Source organism: Phocoena sinus, chromosome 8, assembly GCF_008692025.1.
Source record: "Phocoena sinus isolate mPhoSin1 chromosome 8, mPhoSin1.pri, whole genome shotgun sequence".
NCBI classification, from domain to species: Eukaryota; Metazoa; Chordata; class Mammalia; order Artiodactyla; family Phocoenidae; genus Phocoena; species Phocoena sinus.
Genome location: NC_045770.1, coordinates 40,772,367 through 40,792,516, shown reverse-complemented (window position 1 = coordinate 40,792,516; position 20,150 = coordinate 40,772,367). Strand labels below are relative to the sequence as shown.

Here is a 20,150-nt window from a genome sequence, read left to right as displayed (position 1 = left end):
GAAGTAAAACTAAAATAAATAGAGAAATGAGAAAGTGAAACTGGTTTTAGATTAAAAAAAAAAGGCTATCTGTCAGACTTCGGAGTTGTTGAATTTGAGATGTCAGAGGAACAACACTTAACTGGAAATGTCCAACAGTTAACTAGAGCTTACTAGTTAAAGCAGAAATGAAAATCTACACTTATGTCTGCAACACAGATAAGTGGAGCTGTAAGAATTAGTGAGGATTCTATAAAGGAGAATTCAGAGAGAGCAGAAACCCAAGTAAAATGGCATAAAATTGTCTTTTAGTTCTGTTTTGTCTGCGGTTCATATAAATAGATGTTTATGAATGGTTTTGCTCCCATACCAAACCATCAGGCTACGAAACATAAGCTGTGGAGTAAACAGCAATATTCAACTTTCCCCAAATCTACATATTCTAGGCTTGAAATGAACTGGAAGCATCTTTAATGGAAATATTTAGGATCTCAGAATTCTCAGGATGTTTGTATCTCTTGGTATTAGCTTTATGATAACATCATTTCTCAAAACAAGTATGATACGTATAAATCTAAGAAGAGAATTTATATTTGACTCTTCTTATGCAATAGTAACTTTGTAACAATTTCAATTCATTTAAAATCATCTAGTCTATAAAATATGATGCTTGGGATTTGTCTGAATATAACCTAGACTTGCTAGAGTAGGCAGAATACAGATCAAACAAAATTAGCCATAAGTTAATGGTGTTTGAAGCTGGGTGATGCTTACACAGGCGTTCATCACACTATTCTCTAAGTTTTGTATAGGTTTGAAACTTTCCAAGATAAAATGTTAAAAAATCATCTATTCGAATGTTCTCATTTTACAGATTAAGAAAAAGTGATACATCTAAGATAAAAGTCTTGGTAAGTAGAAGAAGTAAACTATAATTCAAGTCTATCATATCAAAATGCAAATTGTTTTCTAGGAATAAAATAATAGAAACAAAAGAAAAACAGGCATTTTTAAATGTAAATAAGTTCTTGTGTTAACTTAAGATTTTAAAAAATAGTAATAAAGACTAAATCCTTACCACTCCTATGCCTTCAAAAGCAAATACAGCAGTACCAAAAAAGAGAGGGTATTTTTTCCAGCCAGCCACTACTGGAAGGTTGTGGGGATCTGGCATATTCTGGAGAAAGAAAAAATAAGATGTCATTAAGTTACATCTTTACTTACTTGAAAGAATTAAAAATGGAAGAGCGAAATCATGTACTTCTGAGCTTCACAGCAGCAAACGTGTATTATAAATGTGAATAACTCTTTCAATAAAAACTTTAAGCATCCTATGTTAAACGTAGCCAAGCTGTTAGGATTTCACTGCCAAAAGCAATTGTTTCCCTCAAGCCCATACATTCCATCTGAGGTAAATGCTCCTGATTACCTGTTTCCACCTGTAAGTCCCAGGCTGTTCTCACTGGGTATGGCTCCTACCACAACAGGAAATACATAAGCATATTCAACGTCTAAGCTGAGAGCCATATAGTCAGTTATCAACCACTTCTGACGGTGTCCAATGAAATTTATTCCCCACTCTACTTTCATTGCTCTTTTGGTCTCTAAGATTTCCTGACTTTGGCTTTCTATCTCAATAACACTGTGCTGTTCTCTAGAACAGGTCTCCTCGTGGTTTCAGCATCTTACTCTTTGACCTGACAGTTGCCATTACCCTTATTACTTGTGCCTATGCCTTGACTCTGGCTTTGATTTCTTAGTCCTGACTCATATAGCCTTCTTCTAACTCTCATTATCTGGAAGCTCAAAGACTGCGCATCTTGTTCAAGATCCCTGGGTCCACACTGGCCACTTCTTCCAGCTAGCCCAAGTCTCCTCACCAGCCTGTGTTCTCTGCCTTTAACTGACTAGAAGTGGAATTCAAGGCCAATGAAAGAGGATGAACAAAGAAACTGAAGTGTGACAGCACAGGGAAAATTTGGGGAATAGATTTAGAAGATCTGAAGCATAGGTAGAACTGTGTGATATAATGGTGAAATATAAGCTAGGGTCAAAATGAAAAGATTATTAAAATGTTTGGATTATTGGATAACGCTAAACTGTACTTCAAGGCTCACATGGTTCCCTCTACCTAAGGAGCCTCCTTTTCTGCTCCACTAACTCCTACATGTCCAGCCAAGGGGTCAGGAACTCCAGAAAGCCTTGTGAGATCTTCCTGCCTGTCCCCTTTCACTCTCACATGCTATAACAAAGAGTCTACAGGCTTTGGAATTAAGATGGGGCAAAAAGGAAACATAGATCCATCATAAGAGAATTTGTAATGAATTGCTAATGGAGATTTTAGGACAACTGCTTTGGCAGCAATGTATAAAATGGACTGTATCAGGAAAAAATAGGATTCTCCACCTTTTTTGAGTCATTGGCTCCTATGAGAGATGAAAGCTATACAGTTGCTCAGGAGAAAAATGCATATATACATACAGAAACCCTAAATCTTATAAATGATTTTAAGGGATTTGCAGATCCCCTGAATCCCATCAATAGAATATTTTAAGGAAACTGGGCTAAGAATCTCCAGACTGCTGACAAGGAAATGAGTTGAGGTTATTGCATACATCAGATGAAGAGGTTACAGCCTAGTATAGTGGCAGTGAGCTGAAGTGGTGGCAGCAAATAAAGGTTCAGAAGTGAAAGAAAATTATAAAATCACGTCTATACTCCCGTCTCTTGCGATTGGTTTAAATCTTAAAGGAATAAACAAAACGCTAATCAGTTCTTTGTTTCATGTTAGGCAGTGCACTAAGGCACGATCCTAAATCTCACAACTCTAGTAAGTCAGGTATTACTACCTTCTGAAGCAACATCATACAGCCCAGAAACATACTTACCAGGATTCAAAACCAGATCTGACTACAAAGCCTATGCTTTCAACCTCTATGTCATATACTGCTTTTTCAACTAAGCAGTATCCCCGAGAAGGAAACCAGAGTTCCCTGATTATCTCCTGTGTGACACATTGAAGTACAGTCTCTACTTATCATTACTTTTACCTCCAAAGTGAAAAATATTTACTTGTTAAGAAACATATGACACGGTTAAAAACACGTTATACTTACCCTAACAATGTACTGATAAATTATCACAAGACTCACAGCCATGGAAACGTTGGCAAGGAATGAAAGCACAAATAGATTCTTGAGCTCGCGAATGAAGACCAAAAGAATCAGAAATGGAAGAAAGCAAAGCATATATATCCTTAGGTCAATAGTTCTTCTCTCACATGGATCTGATGAATTGGTACTATTCAAAACAAACACTTTACTCTCCAGGAAACCTTCATGAACCTATACAGGATTACCAGGAGAATAAGGAAGAGGGGGGAAAAAAACTTCCATCAACTTATAATAATAAAGGAGAAATATGAAGAAAATTATGATCTATATACACTCTATGATAAATTCATTTACAATAAATAAAATACACAGTTTTAAGATACTCTAGTGTCTTAGAAATATATATATCAAATTTAAGGATAATTAAAATGGGATAATCTTCTTTGCAAAATAACTTTATCATACTGTGAAAAGAAAGTTCCCTAGAAAATTATGAGGATGGATTTACTAATTTATTGTGAAGCTTGGTGACTGTGATGTTCATGATGCCTAGAAAGGCTCAACATGCTTCTGAGATAATCAAAAGTGGACGCATGCTTGTCCAGAATGGCCACTGGGTATTCTACTAACATACTTTTTTCAAAGTAAGAAACAATCTCTAAGTACCTCTTAGAAATGTACAGTACTCAAAATTAAATTTAGAAATCAGAGCCTAACTTTAAAGGTATTTTATAAAGCAACTGCTGATGAATGATCATCACTGTCAATAAATATTTGTTAAAAATCAACTATCTTCATGCATGCTAGACGCTAAATAAATTTTTATTAGAGCAAAAAACTTCTACAAGATAAATCAACTTTGCCTCAGAATTTATTCGGCCACGTCTATAAAACTATATTCAACTTTCAAAAGAGATTCAATGATTATAGGCTCCATTTATTAAAAATTGTCCTTGGGCTTCCCTGGTGGCGCAGTGGTTGGGAGTCCGCCTGCCGATGCAGGGGACGTGGGTTTGTGCCCCGGTCCGGGAGGATTCCACATGCTGCGGAGCGGCTGGGCCCGTGGGCCGTGGCCGCTGGGCCTGCGCGTCCGGAGCCTGTGCTCCGCAACGGGAGAGGCCACAGCAGTGAGAGGCCCGCGTACCGCAAAAAAAAAAAAAAAAAAAAAAAAAAAAAAAAAAAAAAAATTGTCCTTGATTCAATTAATCACATAATCCAACTTACAAAAATAGAAATGAAATTATAGAGGACTTTAAAAATAATCTTAAAAACTCACAGCACAGGCAGATCAAACTATAATATAAATTCCAGTGAAAATCTATTTGCCCCAAATACTGTACCCTCCTTTGAACACAATGGAACGCAAAGACTTATCAAGTCTCTGGATACATAAATTCTTAAGACCCAGACCCTATAGTAATAACAGCAAGTATTTTCTGAGTACTTTCTATGTGTCAAGTACTGAACTAAATGTTATACAACATCTCATTTAACCCTCAAAACAACACTCTGAGGTGGGTGGTAGTATTAATATCAATTTATAGCTGAGGAAACTGAGGTTTAGGGAGTGTAAAAAAAAAAAAAATACCCTATATAATATCAAGCCAGTAAGTCCTGGTTCTAGGATTCAAACCCAGGCCTGAGATCCCAGAATCTAGCTTGTGACAGGTACATGTTTACCTGACCAAAATGCTGCAATCCTTAAAGAGGGGCCCTGCCCAAGTAGCCACCTGGCCTCCACCTTGACATCTCTCTCTCTCTCCCCTTAAATACAGTAACAAAAGGCCAAAAAGTCAGAAGTACAGAACAAAATCCTGATATGAATAATAATTTAAGTGTTTAATTTTACACTTATCCACAATAAGCAATGTTTAGTGTCACTACAAATGTACATATCATCTTAAACTGCAGGGAATATATCTACTAGTTTTAAGTTATATTGGCAATTTATAACTCACACAGGACTAACAAACTCTCAGGTTACACCATGTACCATTTAAGAAATGCATAGCTCTCATTTATATTGTAATTGCCCATTAAAACTTTTAATTTTATTTTCTATAATTTGAAATAGAAGCAAATTTGATAATTCACATTACTTGGCTTTTAAGAATGTATTTTATTTGTTGACCCAATTTCCTCTGTAATCAAATTATTTACAGCCAAATACTTCTGTAACAAAGAAGTACGTCCAATAATCAGATTAGATAATGATCAAAGTTAAGCTCTAACAAGGATACCAGGTAAGAGAAAAGCAGTTACATAACCAATTTTAGAAAGGACTGTTTGAGTCATTAGGTGCTTGGGAATTTGAAATCAATTCTACCACAAATCTCTCATAATAATTAGTATTCTTTGGCAGAAAGATGATTATAAAAATTCTCAAGATTAAAAAATAAAGTAAAATAAAAATGTAGATACATACCCAGAGCAAGATTCAGGTAAACATTTGAATCCTTTGGTGCCCTCTAGAGACAGAGACTGGCTATCTAATAGGACTTCCTATGATCTCACATGTTTACCAAAATGCAAAACACTGAAATAAATATTATAAAATAAAATTACTAAATTCAGTTGTTTCCATTGAGATCTCAAATTTACTAAATTCTACTATTTATTAACTTTTCAATTCAGTAATTTAATGGTTAAAATTCCAAAGGCAGATTATGTTCTTCAGCAAAGCTAAAATGTAGAATTAAAGACACAATACGCTACATTTGCATACTGCATATAAAATGCATAATGCATTTTATAAAGGCTTTTGCAAACCTTTTGTCAGCTGAGCCTCACAATAAATTTATGAGGAACATGGGGAGATTCTGCTACCGTTCCCATTTTACATATAAGGAAACCGAGGCTTGACGAGGGACAAGAGGGTCTTACCCAATGTGTGAGTTAAAACTGAGAGCACGGATTTGAATTCAGATCTTCTGACTCTAAAGTCCATGGTCTTTGGTATCACAACATTTTTTTTCCTCTGAATGTAAAATCCCTTCCCAACTCTTCATGCCCATATACACTATTTTGTCTACCTGACATTTTCTTGAGTATCTTAGAGTGAGAACAGAGAGGAGCTACTATAACCACCACGGACTAGAATCACTGGAAGCTCCACAGTTCTTTTCCCCCTGTCGATTGTCCACAGTGGCTTAATGGGATGAAGAACAGCCATGTGACAGTTACAAAGCAGGAGATGTACACGTTTGTATGCGAACTAAACTCTTAATTCTTTGATTCGATGAAATACTGAACCTTTAATTTTATGTAGATTAAGGAGGTAAAAATCTTACAAATTTTAACTGTAAAAGTAGTAGCAATTAGTAAGGTTTAATCAAACCATGTGTCCTTTATTGGAAATTGCTATCAAGTGTGAGAACACCTCTGCAGAGAGGGAAAATCTCTGATGATGCTGTTTCAATGACCATCTGTCTGCTCTGAAGAGGTGAGGTGCTCAGCGTTGCGAAATCAGCTTTTCAAGTCTCAAGTCTGACTGAATGTCTTTTTCCATGTTGCTCTTCATGCCTCAAAAGATCTTTCATCTATCTACAGCAAGCTTCTCCTTACCTTCCAGAGAGTCACTTTTTCTACCTGGTCTTCTTAGGATATGTGCAAATGAGTTAAATTCTTCCATTCAACTTTGGAAGCATCTGATATCATTTCATAGGAGAAAGTCACCAATCCTAAGCTTATATTTATTTTATGTACTTAACACAGTCCATGTCACACACATACACATACACACAACTAAAATCAGACAATGTCCTGTCCAGTGATGAACAATTAATATACTATGTGGCAGCTATGTCAGGCACCTAAGTTTCTGCCCAATTCACATGACCTAAGGGACACTACTCATGCTTTGTGAGACTAGGTTTCCTCATTCATAAAATGAGCATAGAACTTATATTACAGAGTAGTTGTAAAAAATTAAAGGATATATATCATAGCTTATAAATATAAGATTATAAGGCATTATTAGCATTGTTTATAACTTTAAATCAAGCTTGTTGGTAGCTCTCTTAGGAGATGACAGAAAAGATATAGTACTACCATGCTGCACCATCCTAGAAAGGCACCATTTCCACTGTATTCTATGTAAATGACTGCTAAGATGGTATGTCTATCTTGCCAATAAACAGCCTCTTAACTGAGTTAGCAGCCCTAAAAATATGGGACTTGTGGAACTAAATACTTGTAAACTCAAAGGCACATCATCTATAATGAGCCGTGCTGATAAAACCATCAACTCTCTTATTTATAAGAGAAAGACTCAGTGACCCTTTCCAACATTAAAAAGCTAACCTGGTGGCTTTATTAAACTTTGGCCTGCAGACCAAACCCATTCTACCACCTATTTTTGCAAATAAAATTTTATTGGAATACAGCCATATCTAATGTATTGCTGTCTATGGCTGAGTTGAGACAGAGATCATATGGCCTGCAAAACAGAAAATACTTATTATGGCCCTTTATAAAAAATGTTGCCAAATCTTGGTCTAAATATAAAATGAAGCAGTTTATAACTTAGAAAAATGAGTCAAATATATACTTAGATACATACATATAGATTCTTTAGAACACATATTCTGCATTAAAATACTTACGAGAAGTTCTACATATTACTATATATAATGCCTACTACTGCACCATGCACTTGTGTATACTAATAAATGTTACTGATTAAAATAAAGAAGAGCAGAGGGTGAAGTAGGAATAATAGGCCAACTACCAGTTAAAGCACATAAAGAAATGTGCTTTGGCATTATTCTGATAGGGGAGCTTTTTTATTTCAGTGCTTTGCATGTTTGTTCTAATTGACAGTCTCTACCAAGACTGCAAACCACTCTTAAAAAAAACCTTCATAATATGGAGAGAACTACAGAACACTGTACATTTCTGGACACAGTATCTTTTTAGACAATGGCAATAATTATGAGATTTTAATAATGCCCACTTTTTAACTTCATTTTTTAGTCTGCTGGCTAATGCCTTACATACTTTTTTATAAAATATCAATGTAAAAAATATGTTACCAAACATCTGTGTATCTGCTTTTGAGATCTAAATTCCAAATAGCCAAGAATCAGTAAATTATGCCTGTTGTGATCTGAAAGAACAAGCATTATTGATATAATAGCAAGAAACGTAAAATTCAATTATAGCAGAATCCAATTTGCAAAAAAAAACGACTAAAGGAAAATCTAGAAAGATACATGATTTATGAAAGAAACACATTTTCATATTCAACCACAGCTTACTCAGAGGAAATATGATGCCATAACCACGGCATCAGAAGAAAATGATTTCAAAAACTGGAGAAAAATACTTACTTGTTTCACATTTTCAGCTAAGAAGACAATATAAACACTACAGAATCCCAGCTGTGTTATCACCAGAAAAAAATCAACCACACTCCTGAAAAGAGATACCCACAAATAAGTATTAATAAGAGCTGCTAAGATGTCGATGTATTTTTTCTCTTTTTAACTATTTTAAAACATTTCATAATAGTATTTATTCTTTCTACTTCATTACAATAAGAAATAGGCTTAAAGCATTTATTTTCTACAAAGAGCACATATTTATGATCTGTATATCACTAGAATTATTATTAAGCAAAAATATGTTACATAAGTTAAAAGCCCATATTTTCCCATCATTTCCTTCTGAAATTCAACAGTTTAAGAGTATCTGTCTAGGGCTTCCCTGGTGGCGCAGTGGTTGAGAGTCCGCCTGCCGATGCAGGGGACGCGGGTTCGTGCCCCGCTCCGGGAAGATCCCACATGCCGCTGAGCGGCTGGGCCCATGAGCCATGGCCGCTGAGCCTGCACGTCCGGAGCCTGTGCTCCGCAACGGGAGAGGCCACAACAGGGAGAGGCCCACGTACCGCAAAAAAGAAAAAAAAAAAAAAAAGAGTATCTGTCTATAAAATGATTTCATGAGAACATTTCATCAGTTACTTTAAGCCCATCTCTCCTACTTCTCAAAATCTTTTTCAGATCAACCCAGTGTATTTCCCAGCAAACAGGATGAACATATTCCCTACTGTCCAAATCACTAATAAGCACAGGAATAGGAGAGGACTGGGGGCATGGCCCTAAGTCATTCCACCAGAGACCTCTCCAGGAGCTTAGCTCTGTCCATATTTTTTTAGGTACTCTAAAAAATTCCAGCTACATAAAATAGCATATGGGAGTAGGAAAGGGGAATCACCGGTCAAATGAGCTTTATTTGGGTATTATTATAATCAAAAGTCGGCCTACATGTTATTAGTATACAGCCCATACCTTTCCCTATTGTTCTGGGAACAATTAGTGACACAAGAGCTTGCACTTACTAATTCGTTATAGTCTCTTGTTTGACCATTAATGTCAAGCTGTCAAGCAACCTAGTCTAAAAAATCTACAGACCCTCCTCCTCCCATCTGAAACTTGAAGCGCCCGTGCCCATCTTCATTCTTGCCATAACTCTCTAGTTCTCTATGGTTCTTCAGGGATCTCATTTAGTTAGTAATCTTGGTACCTTGAAATGAATTCAAGTTTCCTCTCACTGATGAATTACATACAAGGTATTCCCTTAAGATCTCTTCATCCACCTTTGATTTTAGTATCCTTACCAACAATCATTCCAGCCACTTCTATCTGAAAGCCATTCTTTTTGATAGAAAAAAATAGACAAAGTTGCCTATAGACTGGGGGCAAAGGAGGAAGAAGACAGTGTTCTGGGGGCAAATCCCTAGGGCATTAGGCTCTGTTTTCTTCCTTCTCCTACACAGCATATCAGGCTGTGAACTCTGAGCAGCTCATAAACACATCTAACATCCTGAAAATCCCCAGAAAGGCCATATTGAACCATAAACTACTCTACTAACACTGCTCTTTCCCTTCTTTTAATTTCCACCGCATGTATCATTTGTACCATAGTCAGCATGTTGTGAATTGCCTGTGCTTATTTTCCAGTCCTGTATTTACCTGATTTTGATTAGCCATGTCCACCAATAATAAAGTTACATTTAAACAATACAAAAATAAAAACAAGATTATGCTAAAATACATACTTCGGATGTCTTAAGAACATGTAGCTAAACACCACAATTTTATTTGAAATAGAGACAGCAACATTTCTCTTGCTCTTTTTCCTTTACTTAATTATTGATCAGGATTATACCAGAGGTTAGCTAGGTGCTTTAAAAATATCATTTTATTTAGACTACCATAATAATACTTCACAGGATTACTCATTTGATAGTGAAAAACTAAAACAAAATAAAAATACTTTGACCCAGGTCATAAATTTGTAAGATGGTAGAGTTGAGATTTGAATCCAAGTCTGTCTAACTCTAAATATTGTTTCCTCCCAACTTTATCACACTTTTGTTAATGTATCTTGCCAGGTTAGAATACTTAAAATTAGTGTAAGTTTAAATATTATTAATACTTAAAATAATTACTAATAACATAGCAAGTACTTACCGTCCCCATGCTGTTTGCTTCTGCAGACAACTCCAAGGACTCACTTCCATAGCAAAACTCACAGTGTCACTATACCCTAATGTTGACCTTTTAAACCTGAAATTTAATGACATACATGCATATGAAAAAGAAAATTTTTTAACTGGTCCATAAATCCATTTCTTGAAAAGAACATCAGATAAATCGGCTATACACTGACAGAGGAGTTTTCGAAATTTTGAGATCTGCATACTTCTAAAGTTATCTCATGAAATTAAAAATTTTTATATACCCTTCTTACTGGTATATTAGTTTTTATCCACTGTTAAAGTGTATGTTTTTGTTGAATTCATATAACGTAGTATTTGTGTTTCACTGATTTAAATGTTTCAATTATCTAAAAATATCAACTACACTGTTCATGCTTAAATTATTCCATTCTTAGAACAGCATTATTTAATACATCTGTACAGGGCTTTATAATATATTGTTACACAAACTACCCTATTTAATCATCAAAATAGCCATGTTGTCTCTCCTATTTTTTTTAAGTATATATTGTTATTTAAAGATCATAAATGACGTGCCCGAAGTTTTAAGAACATTTAGCAACAACAAAAAAGAGTTAAGATTAGAATGTTAGTTTATCAGAATAGACAATATTCGTTTTTTTAAAAAGTTGGTTCACTATCCAATAGAATCATTTTATGATGCAAAAATAAAGAAAACAAAATATTGTTTCATTGACTATCTACCAACCCACATATCAGCAAAGAGCAGCAAAGGCATTACACCCAAAATGAAATTACTAACAAATTAAAGACCATTATTCTTTAACTAAAAGTAGCCCTGCTGCCTCCACTTTCCTCATATAACTTCCCTGATTTTTTTCACTTACACTAAATAAAAGAAACCATTCTATTTCACTTCTTTTAAAAGAAGTATATATATTCTGACTAGATTGCAATTATATGACATCCTACGTTCTTCCATATTCATTATCCTAGACTTGTCTATGTAACAGATTATAGGAAATACAACTTCTAGTTGCAAAGCACAGTAGAAATATAAGACTATCTGATACTTTAAATAAATATATAGATTTAAAATAAATTAAATAGACTTGACAAATCCACATTTACCTCTGACATAGAAAGTGACTGCAACGTACCAAAATGTGCATACAGTGAACAGAAATAATTCCTATAAACACAAGGCTGATTGGTCCAAGCTGTGAGGGAAACATTTTATAATATTTAAATATTTCAGTTTAATAAAAATCAAGTTACCTTACAAACAATGAGACAACAGACTACTAATTTGCAGTGAGTAAATATGTTAGACAAAATGATTAGAGAGTCATTTGCATAAGGGAAATTAGTGAACCTGATACAGAAAGAATTTAGTAATATTTAAGACAACCACATACGATTCCATCTTATCGACTTGGCTGTCCAAAGCTATGAACGTAGAGTATAGGTATGCCACAAAGTAGAACAGAATACAACATCATACTTAACATCGGATGGCAAATCTGTGACTCTCAGTGTCTCACCATTATAAGTATACGCAACTATGAATCATTATCTAAATGACTACAAAGCACTGCATCATCTGGCATTGAGGGCAATCTACTTCTTCCATAGATTGCTTGTTGAGAATTATGTGTGAGAAACTGTGCCTAGAAAATAATTATTTGAAAAAGTGGTACATAAAAATTTTCAAGTATTTATTTACTAAAATTAAAATGATGCCTGATTATTGAGAGACAGACAAAATGTTGCCAAAGTTTATTTTTATAATCAGAAATTTTAAAGTTTCTCTAAATTAGGGTGGACAAAGTCCAATGCAGAGAAAGATGATAGTTACAACTGTTGTTAAGAAAACTGGTCAGTTAAAAAAAGTTAAATATAATTTCACTACCTCATAAGTGAATTCTCCCCTATCAGGATTCTCTATAATTACAATAATTGGTCCTAACAAAACTTTGAATATTTGTTTTCAAAAGATATTGTTATTCCTAGGGGCTTCCCTGGTGGCGCAGTGGTTGAGAGTCCACCTGCCAATGCAGGGGACTTGAGTTCGTGCCCCGGTCCGAGAAGATCTCACGTGCTGCAGAGCGGCTGGGCCCATAAGCCATGGCCGCTGAGCCTGCACGTCCGGAGCCTGTGCTCCACAACGGGAGAGGCCACAGCAGTGAGAGGCCCACGTACCGCAAAAAAAACAAAAACAAACAACAAAAAAAGATATTGTTATTCCTTTTCTTAACTATTATTCTTTAAGTCTGAAAACTACATATTTGGAATCTAAAAAACTATAAAATTTCACCAATACAAATACTCTATAAATGTTTGTTGATATGAACATATTACTTAAATTCCTGAAAATCCAAAAGAATAATAAGATATAACCATACCTGGAAAAATCAAATAGTGATTTAGGATCTTTCTGTCAAATATTATAAATAAGTAATTAAGTAGAAATGAAAAGAGTAAATTAACTCTCATTTTTAGATATTATTATCACAGTTCACATAATTTTATCAGCAACAGCTAAATGATTATCTAGTTGTCACCTGACCAGGTTATATTTGACTAGGTCAGATGTTAACTTGTAATTTTTGCTGTAAATTAAGACTGATAACTGTATTTTAACTAGAGATTACAAAGATGAGTCTTACCACTATGCCTGCATTTTTTATTGCCAGTGGAAGTCCTAAAAGACCAGTTCCAATATTTCCCTTAAGAAGATGCATAAGAGTTTGTACAAATCTGAAAAGTAAAAGTTGTAAGATTTAAACATTTTAGAACAAAAGCTATTAAAATCACATGACCATGGTTTTAGCATTAGAAGGGAACTAAAAATTAATCTAGGCAAGGAATCAAATTAACATTTCCATTCAACCAGAAGTTGAATGAGCCAAAAGTTATATTTGGTTCAAGTCCTATCTTTGCTACTTAAAAGTGGAATACAGAGGGTTACTATGGAGATTAAATGAGTTATTTAAGTGAAAGTATTTTTGTATTTATTAAAGTAATAAAGAAAAGGTAATTTTCTCATAAGATTCTTTGCTGCTATGATATTCAGAACAATGTTGAAGACTATATACAGCTAAGCTGGTAAAACAGCAATTTGTTGCACTATCTATGTAATCATGTTATTAAACATAGCTGATCTATGATTATCAACCTCAGAGGAAGTTAATTAAAAGAAAAAACCACACAATTTCTAAAATTATGTGTATCATCAGGTAAGATGATGTATCATCAGGTAAGATGTGTGTCATCAGGTAAGAGCTAATTAACTTTCAGACAACATGAACTCCCAAGGGATTTCACCTAAGAAAAGTTTCCAAGAGGCATTTGAAGGAGGTCTCTTGACCAAGAAAAAACAAATTAAACTAGGAAGGATAGCACAAATTTTTAACTTATGAAACAAAAATTTTTTTTTACTTTATTCTTTTTTGATCAATTAAAATGTTACTTTGCTTAACTGTTAAATCACTATTAGAATAACACCTTATTTAAATCTATTAATGATGACAAAATAACAAAAAAAGTTTAATAAATGTTCTACTGCTTCCCTGGGACCATGACTTTGTTTCATACCATTGACTCAACATAAAGGAGCGTTTACTACCTACTTCCCATGGTCTAACTCCTAACCATTTCAGAAGCCCCTTCTCTTAAAATTTCTCTTCCTCTCAATCTGATCTCCCTTCTTTCAAGATCCATAGCATTTGATACATATCATCATTTTAGTAATTCCTACACACGGCTCTGTAATTTAGATGTATTTCTTCTTTCCCAAATAGACTATAAACGCCTTGAGGGTGAGAACCGTATCTTATTCATCTTTGTGTCTTCTGTAGTATCTACTTAAGTGCCTGGCCCATAGAAGATGATTACGAAAATATACACTGAGTGAAAAGAGAAAATGACATTTAACCTTAACACTTACGAAATACCCTCTTGACCATCAAGCTGGTAACGCTTCTGAACAGGCAGGAGCTCTTGCTCATGTTCTTCATCTGATGTCCCATCAAAGTTTTGCTCATTTATTAAGGGTCTCATTATATCCATATCTTTAAAAAGAAAAAGTGCTTCACTACCATTTTAAAACTTGGCTTAAAGCTGGTATAAGTAACAGTTTTAATAGTAGGACATGCCATTTGTACGCATCTTTACTATTTCCACCCTAATTCACATTAATACTTTTGAGTTCTACCGTATTTAGAAAGAAACAACTAGACTCATTTGCTGGATATTTGGTTTGGACTAAGCAGTGCAAAGTGAAAAGCATAAGTATTTAATGCAAAATGTTTTCTGTTTTGTCTACCTGAGGTTTATAGTAAATGATGATAGAATTATGGGTGAAAAATGTGAAGAAATAATAAAATGAACTTCCATCTCTTGTTAGTTTCAAATCATACTGAGTACATAAATGGTAATCATATTTTTATTTATTTTTATTCTTAAAAATTAAAAAAACTTTTTAACTTAAGTAGAGTTGTATAATATTATATGTTACAGGTGTATGTATAGTGGTTCACAATTTTTAAAGGTTATACTCCATTTATAGTTATAAAATATTGGCTATATTCCCCATGTTGTACAATATATCCTTGTAGCTTATTTTATATCTAATAATTTGTACCTCATAATCCCCTACCCCTATATTGCCCCTCCCCCTTCCCTCTCCCCACTGGCATCCACTAGTTTGTTCTCCATATCCGTGAGTCTGCTTTTTTGTTATACTCACTAGTTTGTTGTATTTTTTAGATTCCACATAAGTGATATCATACAGTATCTGTCTGTCTGACATAATACCTTCCAAGTCCATACATGTTGTTGCATATGGCAAAATTTCATTCTTTTTTTATGGCTGAGTAGTATTCCATTGTGCATACATTCCACATCTTCTTTATCCACCCATCTGTTCATAAACACTTAGGTTGCTTCCATATCTTGGCTATTGTAAATAATGCTGTTGTGCACATCGGGGTGCATGTAGTTTTTCAAATTAGTGTTTTGGGTTTTTTTGTACATATACCCAGGAGTGGAATTGCTGGCAAGCATAATTTTAAATGCTTTAAGAAAATTATAAAGCCATTCCAATCTTTAAATTTTTAGTACCACAATCTATTCTTATATCTAGCAATTTTTAGCATGATTTTGCTCCTTCTGAGGAGAAAGATAACACTAGTCATTACTGTCTGTCTTGTTCTCGTAAAATTCACTAAATTCAAATTTATTGAGATGACTGATATGCATTAGTAAGGTCTGAAGTATAGGATATTTTAAAGAAGTGAAAGTTTGTTCCATTCAAATACATACAATAAACCTACGTAACAGGGAATTGGGGTAACCTAAATGATTTAGTTGGAAATGACTGATTGACATAACTTTTTAAAACTTATTTTGTAATAATTTCAAACTTACATTAAATTTGCATGAATAGTATAGAAAACCCTCCCATGTACCCTTTACAGGCTCAACAAATTTTAACATTTTGTCATGTTTTCTTTTTCTCTCTCAAATGTTTATCACTTGTTATTAACTATTTGAGTAGGTTACATATATCATGCCATTTTACCCTATCACTAGCATGTATTCCCTATGAACAAGAATATTTTCCTGAATATTCACAGTACAGTTATTAAGTTCAAGTAGTTTAATATTGATCAATACTTTTACTTAATCTACATTCTATTTTCCAGTTTCATCAACTGTACTAATAAGGTTCTCTTAGTAATTCTTTTTTGGATCATGTATTGCATTTAGTTGAGCTATTCTACTAGTTACCTTTGCCATTTTAGCTTTTATGGTGCCCTTAATCCTCTTTTTTCTTTTTTTTTTTTTTTTTTGTGGTACGCAGGCCTCTCACTGTTGTGGCCTCTCCCGTTGCAGAGCACAGGCTCCAGACGCGCAGGCTCAGTGGCTATGGCTCACGGGCCCAGCCGCTCCGTGGCATGTGGGATCTTCCCAGACCAGGGCACGAACCTGTGTCCCCTGCATCGGCAGGCGGACTCTCAACCACTGCGCCACCAGGGAAGCCCATTCTTATTCTTTTACTATCTTGTTTATCAGTTTTAAATGGTGTCCTCTGACTTCCACCTATACAACAATTAATGGTCTAATTCTACTTTTGCCTTTCTGTGTCTCTTATTCTCTCATCTTTCAGTTGTATTCTTTCTATCTACTTTGGCAATTTACAAAATGCTTTACATACTGTTGTTCAATCATGTCGCCACTCATGTCTTAGACTTAAATCTACAATCAATGTGTTAAATGCTTGTGATCAGTCCTCTGCCAAAGTTTCCTCAATCATCCCTTTGCTGGAAGAAGTTCATTCTCCTATAGAATGTGCATCAGAACCACCTGCAGGGCTTGCTTAAACACAAACTGATATACTCCATGCCAAAGCTTCTGATTTTAGCAGGTCTGAGGTGGACCTGAGAATATACATTTTTAACAAGGTCCCAGGGGACTCTGATGTTGCTGGTCTGGGGACTACACTCTGAGAACCAGTGCTCTAGTAGATTGCTCAGGAAGGACTCATGGGCTCAGTATTCCCTGAAGTTTTGTATGTTTTAAACTATATTCTATAGCCTTGATATGAAGGACAGCTAGACAGAACATCCTTGGCTCATACTTTCTACCCTTGAGTTTCTTGGAAAATGCTGCTCTACTCTTACTTTACCTTGTATGCTATTCTTGAGAAGTCTTATGTCAAACTAATTTTCTCAGCCATTACATAATTTGTTCTTTTCGCTTGAGGTCCTGAGGAATCTTCCCTTGTTTTAAAAGTCTAATGGTTTTATTTTATGTCTTAGGGTTGAGCAGTCTGAGTCAAAAGGGTACAAAGTAGGTCTGTTTGATATACAGATTTAGGTTTTCTTTATTTCTGGAAAATTTTCTTGGATTATATCTTTAAGCATTTGTTTGGTTTAAATATTTTGTTTTTCTTTTTTAGAGATTCCAATTACATGCTGGATCTTTGTTGTCTGTCTTCCATTTCAACTACTTTCTCTAGAACCCTTTTACTGTCTTTCTTTACCTCATTTAAACTCTTTTTTGAAATTCAATGACTTAAATTTTCATTTCAATATTTCCCTTAGACACCTTGTAATTTATTCTTTATTTATGATATCTCCTATTGCTAGGCATTTCATGGACAGGGATCCTAGTTTGACAGTATTTCCTTCTGTTAGCACAGTGAAGTTCAGTTTATTTAATGGATGATGTTGTGTTATCAGGGGTCATAGGGAGTAACTGGCATGTCTTCTGGTTCTTTTCCATTTCTGCAGAATCTTCAATTTCTCCTCTTTACTTCCAGGGATCTGAGGGGCATTTCCACTGCTTTTTTATCTCCTTCTCCTCCAGAGGCAATGTTTTGCTAAGGCTGCCTCCTCTATTCCTGCTAATGTTCAAATTCCTTCCCTGTATTCCTGGAATACAGGAATACCCTGTATTCCTTCCCTGTGAATTACCAACTCCCAGACCTGACCTCTGTTTAGACTTTTAACACTTTAGTTTAGATTTTCTCTTTCTAAGGGAGATTTTCACTGTGCTTCTTCCAAGCCTCCTGCTCCCCTCTCCTCTTTTCCACAGAGATTCTAAAGACTCCTCCTCCATTCTCCATATTTGCAGCAGTGACAGGAGCTCTGTTTGAAATTTTGTTTATTTTTCTATTTACAGATTATTTGAAGTTTGTGGTATCCTTGGTCTCCTATTAATGCTGTAAGAATAATTTCATGAATGTGTTTACTTGTGCTCCTTGTTGAATTAACAGGCTTTGGGGGAGGATATGTGGAGAGATTAGGATTTAGGCAGCTGCCATTATCCCAGTGTTATTTGGAACTCAGCACAACAGTTTTTCACAAGAGTAAAGTTATGCTTTAAGATACTGAAAGATTCTTTAGCTTTGTAATATATTTTGAAATCAGGAAGTGTGATCAGCTTTGTTCTTTTTCAAAATTGTTTGGGATATTTAAGGTCTTCTGTAATTAAAGCATTATGATATTGGCATAATGACAGACATACAGACCAACAGAACAGAATAGAGAGCCCAGAAATCAGTCTATGCAACTGATCTTCAACAAGGGTGCCAAGAATACACAATGTGGAAAAGACAGTGTTTTCAACAAATGGTGCTCAGAATACTGGGTATCCACATACAAAAGAATGAAATTGGATTTTTATCTTATACCATACACAAAAATCAACTCAAAATGGATTAAAAACTTACATGTAAACTTGAAACTGTAAAACTTCTACAAGAAAACGCAGGAGGAAAGGTTTAGATATTGGTTTTGGCAATGATTTCACGAATATGTCACCAAAAGTACAGTTAACTAAAGCAAAAATAGGTAAGTGGGACTACATCAAACTAAAAAGCTTCTGCACAGCAAAGGAAACAATCAACAGAGTGAAAAGTCAATCTAAGGAATGGGAGAATGTATTTGCAAACCATATATCTGATAAGGGGTTAATTTCCAAAGTACATAAGGAACTCCCTCAACTAAAGGGCAAGAAAAACAAAAACAAATAAAAAGAGAACCTAATAACCTGATTAATAAATTGGCTAAAGATTTGAACAGACATTTCTCCAAAGAAGACATACAAATGGCCAACAGAAAAGATGCTCAATATCACTAATCATCATGAAATGCAAATCAAAATCACAATGAAATGTCACTTCATACATGGTAGGGTGGCCATTATCAAAAAGCAAAAGGCAAAAAAGTAACATTAATAACATTTTATTTAACCCAATATATCCAAACTATTATCATTTCAATGATAATGTAATCAACATAAAAATTATTAACAAGATATTTTACATTCTATTTTTCATACTAAGTCTTAGAAATCCAGAGTGTATTTTACAGTGTATTTTAATTCAGACAAACCGTATTTCAGATCAGATACACATATGGCTAAAGGCTACCATGCTGGACAAAAGTAAAGTTTTGTGCAGAGGCGTGACATGATCTGATTTATATTTTAACCAGGATTCCTCTGGGCCTATCTTTTCATGTAGAAAATGAGAGTAGTAATTTCTACCTCACAGGGGTTTTGTGATAGTGAAATGGGATAATATATATGAAGCATAGAGCCTCGTCCTTGGCACATAATAAGTAATCAATAAATATTAGCTTTCTTCCCCTTCCTACATAATGAAATATTAGAAAAAAATTTTGCTTTACAGGATTCTAAAATATAAACCTGACATGAAATTAATTCATTTACTACTAATAATTAATAATTCTGAGCACTTATGCGCTACAAACTGTGCTATAATACCGAGTATGCATACAGACAAAATATGTTATGCCAGATAGAAGGAAATTGAGACTAGCGAAGGAGACAAATACTTAAAAACCTAACATTGGATAAGCTTTAATAGAGGTAAGAACATATGAAATACAACAGGAATACTCGTGCAAAGTAATTAAAAATTACAAAATCTAACTTACATTACACATAAAGTCTATTACTTGCCAATGTCTTGCCTTTGGCCAATTATTGAATTGGACAGCTCTGAAAAATGCTTGTGATTACTATAGCTAAGAATTAACAATGCTTTATACGGTGTTAGAGGA

At 34.6% G+C, this 20,150-nt stretch overlaps 1 protein-coding gene across 4 annotated transcripts in view; it reads right to left on the bottom strand.

Annotated features, from left to right (window-relative positions):
- SLC36A4 (solute carrier family 36 member 4) overlaps positions 1–20,150 on the bottom strand; it is a 46,146-nt gene that overhangs the window by 20,710 nt on the left and 5,286 nt on the right. Inside the window, exons 2-8 of one of the 4 annotated variants that reach the window (XM_032639861.1) lie at positions 14,504–14,627; positions 13,224–13,314; positions 11,686–11,774; positions 10,565–10,660; positions 8,423–8,507; positions 3,096–3,323; positions 1,058–1,156 (exon numbers count right to left, since the gene is read on the bottom strand). In XM_032639861.1, the coding sequence (XP_032495752.1) occupies positions 1,058–1,156; positions 3,096–3,323; positions 8,423–8,507; positions 10,565–10,660; positions 11,686–11,774; positions 13,224–13,314; positions 14,504–14,627 (812 nt within the window). Of the gene's footprint in view, positions 1–1,057; positions 1,157–3,095; positions 3,324–8,422; positions 8,508–10,564; positions 10,661–11,685; positions 11,775–13,223; positions 13,318–14,503; positions 14,628–20,150 lie in introns of those variants that run through there. The other 3 variants (XM_032639863.1, XM_032639862.1, XM_032639864.1) reach the window with 3 other exon arrangements.